General features: G+C 28.1%; 5 protein-coding genes across 9 annotated transcripts in view; 3 read left to right on the forward strand and 2 right to left on the reverse strand.

The window, feature by feature from the left end:
• Positions 1–1,141: 1,141 nt before the first annotated feature.
• On the forward strand, positions 1,142–2,085 carry LOC119671304 (U1 small nuclear ribonucleoprotein A). Its single transcript, XM_038081882.1, has 2 exons — positions 1,142–1,671; positions 1,729–2,085. Exons 1-2 carry the CDS (start codon positions 1,319–1,321, stop codon positions 2,024–2,026), a joined length of 651 nt encoding a protein of 216 aa, XP_037937810.1. The 5' UTR covers positions 1,142–1,318; the 3' UTR covers positions 2,027–2,085.
• Positions 2,086–3,255: 1,170 nt separating this feature from the next.
• LOC119671308 (thioredoxin-2-like) lies at positions 3,256–9,879 on the reverse strand. 3 transcript variants are annotated; one of them, XM_038081888.1, is made up of 3 exons: positions 9,777–9,879; positions 3,474–4,052; positions 3,256–3,348 (listed from the first exon to the last, which is right to left on the reverse strand). In XM_038081888.1, the coding sequence occupies exons 1-2, from the start codon at positions 9,810–9,812 to the stop codon at positions 3,492–3,494; spliced, it is 597 nt and encodes a 198-aa protein (XP_037937816.1). In that variant the 5' UTR covers positions 9,813–9,879; the 3' UTR covers positions 3,256–3,348; positions 3,474–3,491. The 3 variants fall into 3 exon arrangements, with proteins under 3 accessions (XP_037937816.1, XP_037937815.1, XP_037937817.1); XM_038081887.1 differs by having other exon boundaries at positions 3,301–3,393; XM_038081889.1 differs by lacking the exon at positions 9,777–9,879 and adding an exon at positions 4,148–4,242 and having other exon boundaries at positions 3,301–3,393.
• Positions 9,880–9,904: 25 nt separating this feature from the next.
• LOC119671305 (squamous cell carcinoma antigen recognized by T-cells 3) lies at positions 9,905–13,980 on the forward strand. Of its 3 annotated transcripts, XM_038081884.1 has the most exons (14): positions 9,908–9,991; positions 10,244–10,294; positions 10,357–10,658; positions 10,716–10,891; positions 10,955–11,114; positions 11,200–11,872; positions 11,964–12,129; positions 12,191–12,275; positions 12,334–12,756; positions 12,841–12,958; positions 13,020–13,131; positions 13,335–13,455; positions 13,514–13,616; positions 13,681–13,980. In XM_038081884.1, exons 2-14 carry the CDS (start codon positions 10,256–10,258, stop codon positions 13,918–13,920), a joined length of 2,718 nt encoding a protein of 905 aa, XP_037937812.1. In that variant the 5' UTR covers positions 9,908–9,991; positions 10,244–10,255; the 3' UTR covers positions 13,921–13,980. The 3 variants fall into 3 exon arrangements, with proteins under 3 accessions (XP_037937813.1, XP_037937812.1, XP_037937811.1); XM_038081885.1 differs by lacking the exon at positions 10,244–10,294 and having other exon boundaries at positions 9,905–9,991; XM_038081883.1 differs by lacking the exon at positions 9,908–9,991 and having other exon boundaries at positions 10,102–10,294.
• Positions 13,981–14,037: 57 nt separating this feature from the next.
• On the reverse strand, positions 14,038–15,556 carry LOC119671307 (something about silencing protein 10). Its single transcript, XM_038081886.1, has one exon. It carries the CDS (start codon positions 15,461–15,463, stop codon positions 14,180–14,182), a length of 1,284 nt encoding a protein of 427 aa, XP_037937814.1. The 5' UTR covers positions 15,464–15,556; the 3' UTR covers positions 14,038–14,179.
• A 1,646-nt stretch (positions 15,557–17,202) lies between these two features.
• LOC119667054 (pleckstrin homology-like domain family B member 1) overlaps positions 17,203–20,355 on the forward strand; it is a 58,258-nt gene continuing 55,105 nt past the window's right edge. Inside the window, exon 1 of the mRNA XM_038076336.1 lies at positions 17,203–17,624. The gene's annotated coding sequence lies outside the window, so the exon portion shown is untranslated. The remainder of the gene's footprint in view (positions 17,625–20,355) is intronic.

The raw sequence follows: 20,355 nt of genomic DNA on the forward strand, positions 1-20,355 counted from the left end.
TAACCACACCGTGTGGATAACACAAAATTAAAATAATATTTACACAGAAAATATTCAATGCAAAAAATAGGAATATTAATGTTTATAAAATATAATTTTTTAACTTTAATGTGATATAAAACGTAAAAGTTGTTTATAAATTTTAATTAACGTTGAAGAGTTCACAAACACACTTAATGATATTTTGTTAAGAAATTATATCTATTTGATATTTTTTGGCGTATATTGAAATTATAGAAAAACTTCTTATTAGAATAGATAATGGATGATGATTCCCGGCATATACTGAGAATGTTAATGTGCTGGGACGCTTATATGTAGTATATGGAGGAAACTTCTTATTAGAATGCATAATGGATGATGATTCCCGTCATGCACTGAGAATGTGAATATGCTGGAACGCTTATGTGATGTATATGGAGGAAGTTCACAGCATCAAAGTTTATATAAGTTGAAAAGCTGAAAAAAAGTGTAAGTATATAATTAGGGTTGTGTCAGTTGCAACTGCTATTGATATAGCGTTATATATAGATTCCATAGTAGACTAAACTTTTCGATTGATGGCGAAAACTATAGTCGTATAATGAATAATTAAAAAATTATTTAAGTCAATTAAGTTAGGTTATACTTATTTCTAGTTAATATGAAAAGTTAAAATTGTAATTTTGTATAACCTGTGTATAATAAAGAATACTAACACTAGTTGACTTAATTTACATTCCCGATAAATTAATCGCTTTTTCTTATAGAAGTATGTGAGACAAGAAAGTCAAAAGGCAGTAATAAATTCTTCATTGCATAAATGATAGAATTTAATTAATTTAAGTATAAAGCATGATATAGGCGATGCTATAGTACTTGTAAGCAGACCAAGCATGCGTGCTACCAAATCGCATTTAGTATGATTGCACACCAAATATCGGTAAAACCAAAGTTTTTCAATTATTTGTTGTCTGCCCACAAGTCTGTTTGTATATATCGAAGCATGCTTGATGTGCGGATATGTAGCATTGAGCTGTGCAGACTAAATTTCTTAATTTATCAGTTTAAATTTATTTATTTGTTATACCAGTTCAGTAAATTAATTCATTCAGTTTAATTTTAAATAATTGATACAATTTTATAATACGTGATATTTGCTAATTGCTTTTTCTCTTGTTTCGCTATAATATAATAGCACCTTACCAACACTAGTACGTGTTATAAATGTCACCACACAGAAAATGTCAAAATCTCGCTGCTTCTTTCATCGTTTGTATACGGACGGCATTAAAATCATTTTGTGGTTGAATACTATTCGAGTTTTATATATAATAAGATGGATCTAAGGCCAAATCAAACGATTTATATTAATAATTTAAATGAAAAAGTTAAAAAAGAGGAACTCAAAAAATCTCTTTATGCTATATTTTCACAATTTGGACAAATACTGGATATTGTCGCTTTGAAGACACTGAAGATGCGTGGTCAGGCTTTTGTAATATTTAAAGAAATATCAAGCGCTTCAAACGCATTGCGTACAATGCAAGGCTTTCCATTTTATGATAAACCAATGCGTATAGCATATGCCAAAACTGATTCAGATGTAGTAGCGAAGATTAAGGGTACCTTTAAGGAAAGACCAAAGAAGATCAAACCTCCGAAACCGGCACCAAATGCTGAAGAGAAAAAGTATATCTTCTATTATACATTTCATTTATACTTTTTAATTAATATATTTTTTAACAGAGACAAAAAGAAAAAAGCTTCAAATGCTGAAAATGCAAATCCTAATGCACAAACAGAACAACCCCCGAATCAAATTCTTTTCCTTACAAATCTGCCAGAGGAAACAAATGAGATGATGTTATCCATGTTGTTTAATCAGTTTCCTGGTTTTAAGGAGGTACGTTTGGTACCCAATCGACATGATATTGCTTTTGTAGAGTTTTCCACTGAATTGCAAAGTAACGCTGCAAAAGAAGCACTACAAGGATTTAAAATAACACCATCGCATGCAATGAAAATCACATTTGCTAAAAAATAGTTAAATTTACGTGTAGTTTTTACAGTAATAAATATTGTATTATAAATTTTACTATTACATACAAGATCTATAAATTAAATTTAAATATTCGAAAAGTAAAACAATTATGAAATTATTGCAATCCTTTACAAAGTGTCACAAACATATAAGTGTGTTTGTTGTCCACAATGGCAAGGTTAAACGACAGTTGATTGACTTTAAAGTAGCTGTGCGATTTCCTGCACTAAAAATTTTACTATGACACAACAGTATCTTTTTCGAGACAATAATTGCATCATAACGTTTTTAAATGGTTCGTACTTTATTTGTGATGATTTTGTTATTCTTATAACTCTTTGCTTTGCTATATAATTGAAATTTCAACAATAAACTGGCATAGATATTAATTCATTAAATGAATATAAATAAACGATTTCTATCAGACAAGCGCAATCGTTGTTTATCGTAATATTAAAATTTGTTAAAGGAATATTATAAAACCTAAATCTAAAACTATATATATTAGACATTTTAGACTGAGATCTGCACCTATGTTAGTAGTAATATTTTAAGTAGATACTAATAATGCAGCAATGCATTAGAAAGTTCTTATTGGAAGTTAGATGTTCCCATATTTCATAGAACCAAGTTTCGAAAAGATGATTAATTTTTACTGTTGCATCATATAACTCATAGTTCTGCATTATCGTATTCTAATACATATTTTGGGTAATCATTTTTTGAAATTCAAGAGAGTTTCATTAGTAAGTAACCAAATTTTCTGTAACCTCATACGTTATATGTCATAATCCTTCAAAAAATAAAACAAAATAGTTACTATTGATGTGTATGGAAAAATTTTGTTTGATTGTTTATTAAATTTGAAATTGAGATTTTTTGAGAATTCATGTATATTGATTTGAATAAACCGCGAAAAATGTTGACTTCTGAATTTAGCAAAATTTTGTGCGCATCCTTTTTCCGTGTCGTATACATCAACCTAGAACCGGGTTGGTTCGTACCATACGTATTTACCTATATATTTGTTCAGTTCGTCTGTGTTTCCGCTTGTTGAAAAATCAATTATTCGACGATGTTTCATAAAAATAAATGTTGGCAAGGTCGTGACATTAAAGTCCGTTGCTATATCTCGGGACTGATCAACATTTATTTTAAGTATAGCAGCTTGTATTGCATAGTTATTAGCCAATTCATTTACTTTGGGACTAATAATGGAACAAAGACCACACCAGTTTGCATAGAAGGCAAGCACCACCAATTTGTCTCCCGCTTCTATCAACTTTTGCTGCAAATCAAATTTGTCCTTTACAATGTATGCCATCCTGGAAGTATATTTAATTTTGTGCTATTGTAAATTTTGACTATTGCTGGGGTTATGGATGAGATATTAATAATATAACATTTTGTTATTAATTCAGTTTTTTATATTATTTTTAAAAAAGTTTACCTAAAATTTACTAGACTACTACGTTCTAGTTTCTGTTGCAAAAAGTTTTTCTAACGCCTTTTCAATTTTATCGGTATTGCTGCCAATGACTTCCTCAACTTTTTCATTATTTTTTAAGAATATAAAAGTGGGCATACTGGTTACTTTATACTGTATAGCGATGTCCTCACAATCGTCAACGTCTACCTTTAACATGATCAATCTTTCGGCATATTGAGTTGATAACTCTTCCAGTTTTGGTGTGATCTTTTTGCATGGTCCACACCATTCAGCGAAAAACTCGACCATTACAATTTTATTGCCAGCACTTGCAAGTGCTTTATCAAATAATTCTTTGCTATTGATGGACATAATTTTTTCGGTAGACTCCTCAGTAGTAGCGGTGGCATTTTTTGATGTTGAAGCAGCTTCAGTTTCCTTCTTTTGGGCGTCTGCTTTTGCCGCTGCTGCGGCTGCTGTTTCTGGTTTTGGTGGTGGTTCATTTTTCTTTGTTTTACCCGCTTCTTTTGCTGGTGTTTCCTTTGGAGCTGCTTCTTTTGGGGGCGAATCCTTACCTTTTGTTTTTTTAGACGACATTATCTAAAGGACAAGAAAAATGGTTTAAAAATGACTATGAAATCGGCCCTAAATGGCTTAGAAACACGTTAATTCGAAGTTATTGGATAAATACATACATATAAAGAATTTTGCGCACAAAATTTTGTGGAGATCTGAATGAAAAACTGATTTTGAAAAAAAATAATTCAAAAATAAAATAACCGATATATATTTTGACACATAATTATATGTATACAAATATTTTAAATCATTTTTAAAAATATAAAATGAATTTACTCTAATATGAAAGTTAAAACATGATATATGAAATTGTACGTAAATATACCATTGAGGGATATAGCAACCTGTATTCTCATTTTGAGTCCGTTTTAACAAATGAGTTAACTGTTGGTTTAACGAATGTTTTTCTCAATATATTCCAATGAAAAAATAAAAAACAACTGTTAATTGTTATAACAATTGTAATTTGACTCAAAAATACATTTTAAATGAGATGAAATAATTGGTAAACTTTATTTCTTTATGTTTCATCGTACTGTTAACGTCTATAAGGAATTGACATAATTATAAGTTTCTGTGTTTTAGCAAAGTGCAATTTATTTAATTTCATATTGATATAAAAATTAATTATTCATAATGGTATACACAATTAGTAGCGATTCTGACTTTGAAAAAAAACTAATCGAAGCCGGTAGCAAATTGGTGCTCGTGGACTTTTACGCAAAATGGTGTGTTCCTTGTATGAACATTTCTCCTTCCATAACTACACTCTCGAGGAGATATAGTAAAAATGTAGTTGTTTTGAAAGTTGATGTGGATAAGCTGACCAATCTTACCACATACTATAAAATAGTGAGCATGCCGACATTTATATATATAAAAAATAAACGCGTTGTTGGAAAAGTGATTGGAGCGGATTTCAAAGGAATCGAAAACAAATTAATAAAGTTGGTAAAGCAAACTTAAATTCAAACTGATGTATGGAATATATATTTTATTATTTATTGTAATTTAAAGACATTAAAAAAAAAACGCATCTGTGATGTGCATTAAATTTGAACTTTGTATTTTATTTTTAAAAATGTATTTTATTATAATTTTGTAAACGTAAAATAAATATGTGTATGACAAGATATTAAAATCCTCTTCTTTTTTTTTTAATCGATTTTTTAAATAATATACGCCGAGAATGTTGGTTAATCGTTTCAGTTCATATACTTATGTGTTATTATATTATTCAGCTCATCTAATGTTTTATTATTATATTTATATAATACAACATAATTTAAAAAACAAAATATAAAGAATTTTGTACCGCGCTTTACAACAACAATGAGCATCCACAATATCATCCATAGATCCACAAAATTCAAACAGCTAAAGTTTTGACGTCGCCTTGAAATTGTTGTATGTTTTCACAAATAAACCAGATCCAGTTACTAAAGGTTATTGCCATTAGCATTAAGTTCAGTTATATAAATTACTAACCGTAGGTTAAGAGATTATGTCGTTTTTAAAATACTCAATTTTGCCCAGCAATAACCGCTATTTCAAATATTAAACTCAAAACTTAATGCAGGAAAAAACCATCCAGTGTCTTTTGCTAAATTCTAGTGTGAAAACGTATAGATCTATTCGAATTTAATTTTATATACGTTTTTGTTTGTATTGTTAAAATTTATTTTATTACGTGTTCATATTAAAAAAAAAATAGTAAGGAGAAATGATAAAATTTGTCGAAAGCACTAAAGATTTTAATATAAAAATAAATGAAGCCGGTTCCAAATTGATACTCGTTTATTTTTACTCAGAAATGTGCATACGTTCCTTATATTTAGGAATCACTCTACGTTCATTCGCCATTAAATACGATAATAACATCATTGTGTTTATAGTAAATGTCAGTAAGTTGGTCAATCTTTCCAAATACTTTAAAATAAAAAGCACACCGACAATTGTATATATAAGGAATAAACGCATGGTTGGAAAATTGGAACGGAAGGATTTGAAAGGAATTGGGAGAAATACAATGATGTTGGCAAATAAACCCATTTCAAAATTAAAGTGAAATAAATATGTTGTATTATTACGATTTATTAAGATTTAATTATTGAAATTAAAGTAAAGTAAATATGTTGTATTATTAAGATTTATTAAAAAGAAATTGGTATATATTGTCTTGAGATTGTATTATTATAATATGTAAATGTAAAATAAATATGCTTGTTTGTAAAAACAACAAAAGTTTTTTTTTATAATATACTACATATAATACATACTACATATATACATATGTATATATATATCAAACATACAATATATAATTTCTTTTTAAATACTGCTCACATAGACCTTCTTATTATATTCTCTTAGACATTGCGATTTTAAAAGTAAATGATGAATAATTAAATCAATTACATATATAAACTACACTGTAAATTACCAAATACTGTTTGGTTAAAAATAATGGCGATTTCAAGATACTCAATTTAACCGTTTATTCAAATAATAAACTCAGTACTCACCGTTGAAAAATAAACTAGTTTCTTTTTCTTAATGCTTGTGTTCAAACGTATGCATTTCATAAGATTTTTTATATAATATATGTTCAATTATTTTTGTTGGGTAAAGTAACATAAAGTAAAACATAAAGTAACAATGGTACACAATATCGAAGGCGCTGTTGATTATAATAAACAATTAAATGAAGCTGGTTCTAAATTGATACTCTTGCAGTTTTACTCAACCATATGCAGCCGTTGCTTATACTTGTCATCCTCGATAGATGAGCTCTCAAAGAAATATAATGAAAATCTAGTTGTGTTATTAATTAATGTAGATACTTTGGACAATCTTTCCAGACACTTTAAAATAAAGGCTACGCCCACATTTCTATATATAAGAAATAAGCGAATGGTTGGAAAATTGGTACGAGCGGATTTGAATGAAATCGAAGCTAATATAATGAAGTTATTAAATCAACCTGATGTATAAACTAAAGTGGAAAAAATTTATTGTTTTCTTTGCAAATTTTTTTTATTATAATATTTTAAATGTAAAATAAATGTATGTCGAATAAAACAAAAACAATTTTATATTTTTTACTAAATGGTACATCAAATACAACACATATATTAGAAAATAAAGATAGATAGTGGGTTTCTCTAATTTCACAGATGCAGACGATCAAATCATCATCATATGTGGTGTTGCTTTTAACTTTTATATTCACGCCCAGTGTTAACATACATTTCGTTTGTTAAATATATATAAAATTCCATAGTAAACCAAATTATATATGTTATTACTAAGCTTTACATAAAAATACTACAAATGTAATGATTGACGATTATTTGATCATAGTCTTTACAGTGAGCTGACATAGATAATCTTAAAATATTTGGTAAGACTTTTCAATTTAATTACATAAAGCACCCTGTATCATAACTTAAAATTTGATTATTCAAATGATATCACCGTTGCTTTAAAAAATGTCTCCTTCAAAACACTCAACTTTGCTCAATAAATCACTAAAGCCGTTATTTTATACAATATATTAAACTCAAAACTCTACCTTGAAAAAAATCATCCAGTCTCTTTTATGATATACTCTGGTTTAATCGTATCCATTATAACAATTTGAATTATTTTATGTTTATTGATTTTATTTTGTTAATATTTTTTAAATTACATATTATTATAATAAATAAACAGAAATGCTGTACATTGTCCAAAGCTATAACGATTTTAATGAAAAACTAAAAGAAGCTGGTTCCAAGTTAGTAGTTGTCAACTTTTTCGCTAATTGGGACTCGGCTTGCCGACTTATTTCACCATCATTGCGTGTGCTCGCGAATACATATGGCAAAGATGCAGTTCTTTTAAAGATCAATGTAGATCGGCTGACTGATCTTTGCACATTCTACGACGTAACTATGGTTCCGACTTATATATTTTTAAAAAATAAATGCAATATTGACACTGCTGTAGGACCTAGTTTAAAGGAACTCGAAGCATTGATAAAGAAAATGGTATGCCAACCTTAGCTTCATTGGATAATAGATAATATAATTTGATTATTTGAAAATACTAAATATTGTAATGCATATAATATGCAAATTTAATCTTATGTAACTTTGTTTTATGTTAAATGTTTTGTGAATGTACGTTTTTCTTTGTGCTAAAATTTTGTAAAAATAACAATAATGTTAAAGAACTAAATAAATATTTAATGAATCTAAAAAATTGCATGTTAATTTTATTACGAAGATGTGAATGCAAATAAATACCGACTCATTGGCTTACAATTTGAAAACATAACTTTACTAATGAATTGACCATGATTCAAGCCCTGAAATAATTAGTAGTGTAATATTGAACTATAACGGTCTATGACAAAAATATATAAGTTATCAATAGCTTCGGTACGCTAATAGAAAGACAAATATTCGAAAACAGTATGAGTATAAATGTGCTGATAGTCAAGATATTATGTTTCATAATAGGAAAATCTGCTTACTTTTTACACTTTACAACTATTACAGATTTCTGTCGACAGAACATAAAGATATTCCAAACAAGAACAGATATTTTCAAATGTAACCTTGTATGCAGTTGGACAAAAATATATATAAACCTAAGGGATAATAAACCTTAGAGTTAAGATATACATTATATTTGTGACCGGCAATAACAAAGGTTATACTTTTAACAAGTAGTAAGTAATCATTTGATAAAGAAATTTGTAGTTGTATATTTGGATAGTTTGTTTTTAGTGCAGACATTTATTTTTTAATTATAAATTATATAAAAATACGTTTTTTTGAGTTATTTGATTGTTATTTTTTAACTTAAACTATTTCTGCATATTTAAATAAAGTTGATTTTTCCATCCTGTGGGTCAAACACTTTAGAAGAAATGAATGTTGACTTCCCTAAACCTGTTAAGAAAAATTAAATTATTATAAATTATTAATTTCTTGATATGAACTTACTGAATTGTCGTAGCCAAAAGCTTCATTTTATTATACGAATGAGAGTGGAGACATTATGAAATTTCAAAACTAACTTATAATTGTATTTAAAATTATGACAACTTCATCTAGAACTTTTTTGTCTACGGACGTGAGATCATGACTCCAAATTAACTCACTTGGACATTGTTTAAGTTTTGAATTCTTAATAATGTAACGTAATGCTGCTTCTGCGCTTTCATCAAATCTACCAAAGCATCGTGTTAGACTGACACCTGCCGACACACTTAAGCTGAATTCATTATTTCGCGTCTCATCAAGTTCATCAAACTTTACATTGACCATATTTTTCATATCACCGGTCTGAGTTATCATAATAAACCATTTATTTGCAAATTTTTGAAAAACAAATTCAGTTGGTACGCCGGAAATAGTATAACAACTTTGATTTGTAAAAGCACTAGCTATGCCAACCATTATTGATCAATAAAATTCCAATATATATTATGTATTTAATATATTTGATAATTTACAAAATTTTGCAATGAAACAATTCCTAAAATTGAAAGCTAATATGTCATACTTGATATGAAATATTTGACATAATAGCGCAAATAAAATTGCCATATTAAAACTTTAAGTCAAATCAAAAAATTAATTTATGTACTTTTGCGTAATTAAGAATAAATTTATAATTCTGTATTTATTGATAACAAGTTGTGTACATATAATTTATATTGGAATAAATGTTAATATTGCTTCAAAAACTTACGTTCATATGAAACTTCAGTGTATAGGAATTGGCCATATAAAATTATATTTTATGCGTATACTTTGACATTTTATATACATTTTCATTTGTACTGTACAGTAGCGTATAGAAAAATTTTTTGCAACTGTACATTCATTCTTGTAAAACGAGAGAACAAACAAACTTAAGCGTTAGTATTTTTTAGTTAAAATCGGGCGTGAAAAGCATTTTCTAAGGTACTTAGTTACTATTTTTACAAAATAAAAGAAATATGTATATGAATTTCGTAATTGCATGTTAGTGTGATAATATTTGTTAACAATTATATTCATTTAAGTGTTCGTTTGTTTGTTTGGTTTTTTATATACGAAAAGAGTAACAAAAGTTTGACATTTAAATGTCAAAACAAACAATTTCACTTTACGCATTTGGCTCGTAGAAAAGTTGAGGTTTTTTGATTGTTTTTAATATATCCCATACTTTTTAAGTTTTTTGAAATAATGGCTGACAGTCAAACTTACGAAATAGACGAAGCCGAAGTATGTGTATTTTTAATTATGAAATCAATTGAAAAAAATCGTTTCTTTAAATTTCTTTAAAGGAGGAGGCTTTATTGAAATCAGATGAAGAAATAGACACGACGCCTCGTAAATTGAATAACTTAAAAGGTAACGTAACAGCTATGGATGATGAAGATTCCCTAATTGCTGAGGCTCGCCAAATGGCCGATGAATATTTAGAGAATAATAAATCTAGTATAGACATTGAACCTTCTGATGGAGATAGTGAAAGTGATTGTGACGACTACACCAAAAATTATGAAGAGTACACAGCCATAATAAAGGAGATAGAAGTAAATAAGTATTTGTATGATAAATATGTGCGTTTGTGCAGTTTATCGCAGTAAGTAAAATAATAATAATAAAACTCAAGAAGATTATTAAATTGGCTCTATAATAGTGATTTAAGTGACCTGACCATCATACGTGAATCATATAACAAGTTTGCAGAGGTGTACCCATTATCTGCTGAATTGTGGCTTAAATATATTAAAGTGGAAGTAATATTAGCACAATCAGAATCTGAAATAAAGAAAGTCGAGGAACTCTTTCGCAAAGCGCTATCAGATTATTATTGTATGACATTTTCTTATAGTTAGAAAAATAAATAAAACTATGGTTATTTTTATGTATTTAAAGCGGTGTCAGTTGCATTAGAATTTGGAAAATTCGCAAGCCGTTGTGATAATGCTGAAAGCATATGGTGCGAAATACTTGGCAGCTATGGCTTACACACTATGCAGGGTCGAGAAGTTTTTCAAATGTATCGAAGGTACATTTTAGGAGTTGATAATAAAACGTAAATATAGCTTTTGAATAGTTTTCAATAAACAATGTTTATTGAAATGATTGATAAATAATTTTAATTTGATGTTATATTTTAGCGAGGAACAGAAACAAGCTGCATTTATTGAAAGTTACTTACAGGAACTTAAATATCCATTGTATAATATGGCTGAAAGTTATATTGAATTTAAAGTTTTTTTTGAAAAAAATAAAAAAGAATTGACAAATAAAATTAATTGGGCAAAAGTTGATGAAAACTACTTTAAAGCTAAGGATCACATGGAAAAGGTTCTGCCTTTTGAAGAACAACTAGTTAGTCTTGATGAAAAATGTTATCAAGACCGAGCAGCACTTTACATAAGTTACATTAAGGAATCAGATAAATTTCTGAATGAAAATTCATTGCAAATAATTTATGAGCGCATGGTGGCTGATTGCTGCTTGAATCCAGAGTGTTGGTTATTGTATATTGATTTTATTGATTTTCGAGATGAATTTGAACGTCCAAGAGAATTGTATGATTTTCCGATTTTTATGCAGACAGCAACATATATAAGCAGCCGAGCTTTGCGTAATTGCACGTGGTCAGAAAAACTTTACATTAATCGTATGAATTTATTCGAAAAACATGGAAAGCCAAGAGAAGATGTGCAAACTGTTTTGGAAAGTGCAATGTCGGTTGGTTTTCAAACACCAGAACCTGCAGTTGCCATCTGGTTAGAATATTTAACATACTTGAGAAGAAATGTGGATTGGCAATGTGAAAATGATGTAAGAAAGAAACATAAATACAGTGACCAGTTATGGCATATCAAAAAAGATAGTTAAATAGATTTAGTTTAATTGCACTTTCTTGTTTTAGTGTGAAATACTGCGCAAAAATTTTGGTATGGCTTGGTCTGTTTTGGGTCAACAATGGAGTGTACTTGCTGACTGTGACTGTGAGATCTTGCAGTTTTGGGGTAGATTAGAATATGGTCCTTTAGGTGATTATAAACGTGGAAAAGAATTATGGACTACAGTAATGGGTATGTATGCCTATAGACTTTTCAAATACTTTGTCACTAAACATATTTTGTATATATTTAGATAGTTCAGATAATGCTCTAAAGTCCGGCCTCTGGATTGAATTTGCACAGTTAGAATCCAAGCGAAATTTATTATCAACTCGAGAGTAATGTCATTATAATAATTTATAAATTTTGAGTAAGCATTAATTATTATAATTTTAGATTATACCGTAAGGCTTTAAATGTTCATGGAATAGATAATCCTTATGTAATTGCTTCCGCATGGCAACGATTCGAACGTTGCAATGGTACAATAAAATCAGTTGCTCATTGTATGAAAGAGTGTTCAGAACTTTTGGCTACTACTGTTCTGGCTCAATCACAGGTAATAGAAAATAATACACATACTAAAATAAAAAAGATTACTAGTAAGCAAGCAACAAAGAGGAAATCTGATTCCACATCAAAAACGGACAGTAATTTAATGGAGAAAAAAAAGAAAACAAGAGAAACTAGTCAAGAAGATCAGAGAACAAAAGTTGCACAAAATGAACGTCATGATATTATATTTAAAGAGCATGAAGATCAGGAAATCGACTTGAGTAAGGATCACTTGCGCATATTTTTAAGTAATTTGGATTACAGGTTAGTAGTATAACAAGATTCTATATCATTTTTCGGTAAATTAGTAGTAAGAATGTGCAATATTATCTATGATTTTATTATTAGCTTGACACGTGAAGATATTCTAACAGGTTTTCCAGGCTTAAAAATTGTTAACGTTAATTTAATAACTTCAGCAAATGGTAAAAGTCGTGGTTTCGCTTATTTGGAGCTTGAAGACGAAGTAGGTTTTTATTTCTATTTAATAATTATACTGAAGTATTAACTTCTATTTACTTTTTAAGCTGGAGGTTGAGAAAGCTTTAGCTATGGACAGACTTAATTTGAATGGTCGGCCAGTGTTTGTTTCTAGTGTTTTACGTGATAAAGAAAAACGTCAAAAATTCAAATATTCTGGTAAATTTATTGTACAATTTTATTAATATAATATAATGTCTGTTCATTTTTGGGAGTTGTTATTTAAGTTAGCTATGATACATACATTAAGCAAATTAGTTTTAATGCAATTAATATTAACATAATTAAATGCAGACAATACAACTTAACTTCTTGAAATTTTAACTTTTAACTGTAATAATAGAAAAAAATTTTCAATATAGATGGTCTGGAACCCAATAAATTGTTTATTAAAGGTTTGCCTCATGACACTAATAAAGAGGAGCTTGAACAAATTTTCGGTGTTTATGGTAAAATAAAAGCTATACGTTTAGTACATCATAAGTAAGTTAATTAATCTGACATTAAAGTATCAATTTCTAAAAATTGTTTGTATTAATAGAAGTGGCAAATTTAAGAATATTGCCTATGTGGAGTACGAAGACGATCAAGGGGTAAAGAAAGCAGTTTTAACTGAAGACCAAAAAGAACTACGTGGTTGCGTTGTAAGTAATACTTATAAAATTACATATAGATATATAATATATAATATATTATTATAATACGCAGATGACAGTAGCTATATCAGCTCCTCCTCCAAAGTCTAGCACTTCCGTACTTCCTGTTAGTAAACTATTAGGTGTTACTGCCAAGCGTAATAAGACCACGGAACAAAAACCTCGAATGTCACTTATACCGAATGTGGTGCGAAAGAATCTAAATGTTGCATCGCAAACAACTAAAGAAGCTACGAATGGTGCAACAATTTCCAAAACAAATGAAGATTTTCGCAAACTATTAAATAAGTAAATTCTTTAAAGTTTGAAATGCAATTTAAAAAAAATCCTCTTAACTTTTTTTGAAATAAAAAACCGTACAAATGAAATTATAAAATTCTATAAACTTTTAAAGTTAAAAAACAAAAAATTAATTTTTTAAACTATTTTATTTTCACCACATTCAAATCAGGTATTTATTACACTACTATACATTGTAACAATATAATACCATAAAAATATAGTAAAACGTTGGAATAAAAACAAATGTATTAAAAACAATAAAAGTACTTTCAAGATTTAAATTTAACACTTTTAATAACACCAGTTTTAATGCCAGATATTTCTCCGCCATAACGTTTAGTTTCTTTGCGCACAGTACGTACTGCACCTTTGCGACGAATAAGTGCTTTACGAAATTTGCTACGATGCTTAACGCGTGGATTCCGCAATTCCTTTTTACGATGCGGGGTGAGACCCTTATTTTTAGCCATTTGATAGGTAATACCACGTCGCACATTCATATCATCAATAGCTGCATCTTCTTCACCATCCTCTTCTTCACTCATTGCATCCTCGTCATCAATATCCTTACTGTCTTCATCTTCATCCGTGGCTTCTTCGTATTGATCCAGTATTGATAGTTTTGTCTTTTTCTTCGGTTTTTCCACACCAGTTCTTGTTTTTATTTCTAGAACTTGGAACTTATCACCATCATTTATGCGCTCAAGTAACGCTTCAAGCTGCGGCCTTATTATGTTCTCGTATTTGTCTTTAAGCTCTGTTATCAATTTTTTCAATTTGACTAGGCGTTTAATGACAGGATGGTTTCTAACAGACACACGCTTTGCTTTAAGGGACAAGTAAAATGAGATGTTATAGCAATAAGTAAGCATCATATTTTTATATAAAATCGCAAAATCAAACGCTGGTATCATAGGTACATCGTTTTGTTTTACATACGACATAACTGGGTCTAACAATTCTTTGATTTCATTAATGTAGTCTGAAAAATCGGCTACGAGTCCTGCAAACTCAGGGGAATCTTTTTGAAATAGTTTTAATTGTTCGCTTTTAGGTAAAGTGGAGAAATCCGTTTTTATTTTTGTACTTTTAGTTGTACTTGTAACTGTTTTTGTTTCAACGGTAGGAAAGGCATCTTCTAATAAAAAGTCATCTTCGTTCATTTGTTTTGCTAATCGCATTTGAATAATTTTAGCTTCCTCTTCCTCTTGTTTTGCCAACTCTTCTTCTTGTTCATTGTATGTGCTATAGTCTTGGTCAACGAAGTCTGTGTTGTAGTAGTTACGTGCTTTTTTCCCCCAATCTTTAGAATCTGGTATATCTGCATCATTTTCTGCACCTTCAATGTCGCTGTCTTCCATGAATTCGGCATTATCACTTTGCTCATCATCACTACTGTCGAAAGCTAAGACTTCAGCTTTGGAATTGTCACGATTCTTGCCGCGGCGTACATTTTTCAATATTTCCTTCTCTTCTTCGCTATAATCTTCTTCTGAATCCGTCGGCTCATATTCATCGTAATTCCTATTGTCTAAAAGTATTTTATCATCCATTTTTTATTAAAACTGTTGCGATATTATTAACTTAATAGATTTTCTGTGGACACGTGCAAATATAACAAACTAAATGTCAAAACAAACTTAGTTTGTTTACATTTTTGTAGCTATGTTCATTGTGCAGAACTGAGTTTATGTTTGAATTGAAATTAATAATGTGTACTACGTAGTTTGATGCCTGACGTTGTAGTATAGTCAATTGATTTTGTGTATTACTTGCAATTGTTGATTGCTATGTACTGTCTCCCATTGCACTTCTTAAATGTTGGAATTTATTGTTATAATTTTAAAAATAGAAAATAAAATACTAAAGTATTTTATATATATTTAATGTTCATTAAATTTTTCCATGTAGTTGGTAGTGAAACTGATCATGGGATTTGTATTCATTAATATTAATTATTAATTTATTATAATTAATACCGTCTAATAATAATTCAAAGTTAATAACATGCTTATTCAATTATTATATTTACAAAATTGTAATAAAAAGTTATAACTTTTAACAAATGTTTGGTTTTATTAAAATATGTAAAAACAGTTTTAATTAATAATTGTATGAAAAACATTTCAATAACAATAAATAGAATCATATATAAATATTATTATTATTAAATCATATTTTAGAATTATTTTATTTGTATTTTATTGGTTCGATCATAACAATATTAAAAAATAAAATTGTTCGTAAAAATATTTTTAATATATAGAATACCCTTTCAAGCTGCACCATTAATTGTAATTATTAATATTTATTATAATAAATTGTTTTAAATGAAATTGAAATTTTTGTTACTAATAAAAAAGTAAATTTTATGTTATGTAATTGTTGTAGCAAATTTATTGCCATACTAGATTTATTGAATTAAACAGATCTTAATAATAATAAAAATTCTTTTAGACATATTTTGTTTCTGTTTATATTTCGCATCGAACGAATTACTTTCATTCCACTTTGACGTATGCGCTGCCTGATATTAAATAATTCATATAATTTATGAATTTGAGTAATTCATTACAAATTTTAAGAATATTCATAAAATAAGTTATTTCTATTTTCGTATTATCAATTTTACACTAACTAAACTAAAAATTATATTTTAAAACATAATATAGATATAATTTTACATTATATTATTAATTTGCAAATGTAAACAAAACAACACTGACCCTTTGTTCCTTATAAGTTCTACGGGAACTACTACAAATAAAACAACAAGGTTTGACGTTGTTACAATAAAAATGGCCAGTTTGAACACATATTTTGGTTATTTGTATTCATTGTATTGCAATAAATGAATTTGCCTTGAAAGGATGTTTATTTATTTGGGTTTATATTAAGCAAGGCTTTTGAGTACATTTTTTAAGACTATGAAAAAGTTTTTACGCATAACTTGTGCTGATAATTACAAGCAAGAATTTAAACACAGTTATAAGACTACAGTTATAAATAAATTGTTTAATTATAGCAATTTTTTAAATTTCTATAATTAATTATTTAACCAATTAATTATTAACTCTTAAAACTTAAGCATGTTTTTGACCAGTTCAAAATTTTATCGCAAAAATACTCAGATTGACGTGAGGAAAATATCGTAAGCTACGCTACGTATATAAGTCATATAACGAAATAAATGTTTGCAACACTGATTACTCATTTAACAGCCTAACAACACTATTTGCCGTTGTTGAATAAAGCAAACATGCAGTAGATTCAGTATATTTGTTAACTTGAGTCGAATAAGAATTGTTTTGATTGTGGGGATGCGACTTTTCGGTCATTGATAAACTTGTGTGTTAAATGAAATCAACAGATGATAGAAAACAATTAATTTAAAACAAATTTCAAGCATGTATTAAGAATTTTAAATGTTATTTGAATAAATAGTGAAACAATATAAAATTGTGCAATAGCAAAATAAATGTGTGTTGACATGAAAAATCGCGCCATCATTTTGATGCTCTCTGTACTCTGTTCAAAAAAGAAAATAAAAACAAAGTATTGAACAAGTTTCTTTTACAAATAAATTTTGTATAGCTAAGATGTTAAAAAATATTTACATAATTTAAGATCTACATATGTAGAAGGAGTTTACGAAGTGAGCATATTAAGAAATTTATATATGTACGTGATAAACACGGCGTAGAAGCTAAGAAGGTAAGTTTAATATTTACACATTTTTAATATAATATAATAATGATCGGCATATTTATAATCAATTGAAAATAGTAATTTCCTTTTAATATAAAAGCTTTTTAAATAGTTGTTTATTGTGTATTTTTATCATGCGAAATCCATTTAAAAGCGATTGACCTCAAATCGCGTTATATTTATATAATTTAATATCATTGAATATTTATTTATACTTCTAATTAAAGTCGTTCTTCATAACATAAATAATGCAATTTCCTACTTTTATGTGCACTTGGCTTTCACTGAATGCATGCTGTTCTGTTTGGAGCCAGTCTCCTGTTATGCAGTTGCTGCACATTTTTCAATCAGTGACTGTCTACTCCACTTTTCCCTCCAGTTTCATTTCATTTTTTATTAAAAAAATAGTGTTGTTTTTGTCATTTATTGCATTATCAGCGTTTCTATTCACTGGAATGAGTGTATAGAGCGAGCGGTGTTACCTTTTGTTTACGAGTAAAGCGATAAAAACTTGAAGGCATTGTTTACTTTTACTCTTCGCTTTTTTTTACAATTTTTGCAGTTCAGGAAATGCTATTTTAAGCTTTACTCTGTCCTACAAAGCAAAACTTATTAAAAGCGAAAATAAATCAGGCCATTTTGACGCCTTGCCTTAGATAGGAAAATGCAGTTTTTCTTTCTTTTTTCACATTTTTTTCTTCGCAATTAGTAAGAAAGCATTTTAATTTAGAAATTGTTCCGATAATGCCTTTGAATAATTATATACTACATATACTAGAGATATAATAGTCCATCACTTCCTTTTTCATTGACTTAACTTAAGAACTACGCAATTGGTCAATTTTCTTAAAGGTATCTAATATGTATATATCGGCTCGCAATCGGTAAGATTGGATGTCGATTGTAGTGCTGATAATATATATAAACATATATTAATTTATATAATATAAAGAATATAAATATGATGGTTGACGAGAGCTTATCGATAAATTTGATTTAAGAGCTAGTATTAATCTTACTGTGGAATTTTTAGTATGGATAAATTAAATATAATGATACCTTTAATGACAGTCATTTTGCTCGATTATAGGGAATGGACTTTTACTAATCCCTAGTATAATGTTTAGTGGCTTTTTTAGATTCAATCAATTTCAATTTTGTTTTTCATAAAATTCTATATATAAAATAATCGTCTGCTATATTTAAAATCCCAACAGTTTTGTATATTATTGCATAGACTAAATATTGCATAGGCTAAATTGATAAACTATTTTCATTCTAGGGGATCTCCTGTTATTATATATTATTATATTATTATCAAATATATGAATTAGTTAGTTATAATTAAATATAATTAAATATAGAGTTTAATAATTCTGTATGGGTAGGTAAACATTAAGGGGAAACATTTATTTTTTCTTGAATTCCAATAAACTCTACAAACGTTTGGTGTTATTTTAAAATTCTGCATATAGTTTACAAGTGTATCTAATTACTAACTAGAATTATTCTGCCTACTTGATGACCGATAAACAGTTTTTCATATAACTTGACTAGTGCGTCGCACAATAATATCTGATATATAGATCCATATCTTTTTATTTTAAAGTGAAAAGATTATAAAGATTAGAGCTTTTGGTATTTATCAGATATATTACACTTTAATCTTATTCGAGTTATTAAGAAACGTATGCTGAGTTATTACCAAGTTATTAAGAAATGAAAAATAATATCCTTTTTTTCTGCTACTAGAGAATGTCTTTGTTTTGCCGTATCTCTATATTTGCATAGGAAGTGTTCATTTGTTTCTTTATTACCTTGTCCTTGGTACTTTGTGTTTACAGGTAATGCATAATTTTTTGGAATGGATTAGTCATTGAGCTCACTAGTTACTTATTAAGTTTTGCATAGATCTAAGGAAATGTATTTAATTTTTGAATTTTGTTGAGGTGTAAAAATAGGATTTTCAAAATTTTCAATTAAAATTTATATAAATTTAATTAATTATATATGATTGAGAATATCAACAATGTAGTATGACAAGAAATCTATTTCAAATAGAAAAAATTGGCAATAGTGAAAAAAGTTACAAACTCAAAAGGAATTTCCTTTTTAAGTGAGTACACAACTGTTTCGGATATCGCCAAATATCCATCATTTGTGGTCTTTCGAAAACCAACAATGTACAATATGCTTAAGTTAATTCATATAGCTGTGGTTTATGCGTTTGTTCTAATTAATAGTAGAGCAAGAGTGATGGTTGCTTATAAATAAATAATAAAAATTGATAAAAGTCTAAAATTAAAAATTGCAAATCACGTATACGTTGGTTTTGGGTGTTGTGTATATGAAAATTATATATTATATATATATATATATTATTATATATTAACAATTAAACAACAGATTTGTTCAAAGCCTTTTAATAATAGCTATTTGACTATTTCAAAAACAGTTGTTTGGTCACCCCAAGAGTTTAATTAATTAAATTAATTATATATTTAAATAACTTTAAAATTAGTATGCATCTTATGAGTATATTATAAAAGATAGGTGATATGAAAGAGTTCAAATTCCAGTGGCTTCCAATTGTTAGAATAATATTTAAAACACTGATATTTATACGTAATTAACTACTTGAATTCCATTTAAATTCTAAAGCAGTCACCTGCGGTTTTCAGACACCATATCCTATTCGGAACATTCTCATGGAAGTCGTAAAAAAGTGGAAAGAAAT

Source organism: Teleopsis dalmanni, chromosome 1, assembly GCF_002237135.1.
Source record: "Teleopsis dalmanni isolate 2A chromosome 1, ASM223713v2, whole genome shotgun sequence".
Classification (NCBI taxonomy): domain Eukaryota; kingdom Metazoa; phylum Arthropoda; class Insecta; order Diptera; family Diopsidae; genus Teleopsis; species Teleopsis dalmanni.

Bases quoted from the DNA above. Each gene is read 5' to 3' on its own strand.
- LOC119671304 (XM_038081882.1), top strand. From the start codon at position 1,319: ATGGATCTAAGGCCAAATCAAACGATTTATATTAATAATTTAAATGAA. The intron at 1,672-1,728 runs GTATATCTTCTA...ATTTTTTAACAG, and splicing joins CCAAATGCTGAAGAGAAAAA to AGACAAAAAGAAAAAAGCTT.
- LOC119671308 (XM_038081888.1), bottom strand. From the start codon at position 9,812: ATGGCCAATTCCTATACACTGAAGTTTCATATGAAC. The intron at 4,053-9,776 runs GTAAGTTTTTGA...CTTGTCCTTTAG, and splicing joins CACTGAAGTTTCATATGAAC to ATAATGTCGTCTAAAAAAAC.
- LOC119671305 (XM_038081884.1), top strand. From the start codon at position 10,256: ATGGCTGACAGTCAAACTTACGAAATAGACGAAGCCGAA. The intron at 12,757-12,840 runs GTTAGTAGTATA...TTTTATTATTAG, and splicing joins TTAAGTAATTTGGATTACAG to CTTGACACGTGAAGATATTC. The intron at 13,456-13,513 runs GTAAGTTAATTA...TTGTATTAATAG, and splicing joins ATACGTTTAGTACATCATAA to AAGTGGCAAATTTAAGAATA.
- LOC119671307 (XM_038081886.1), bottom strand. From the start codon at position 15,463: ATGGATGATAAAATACTTTTAGACAATAGGAATTACGATGAATATGAG.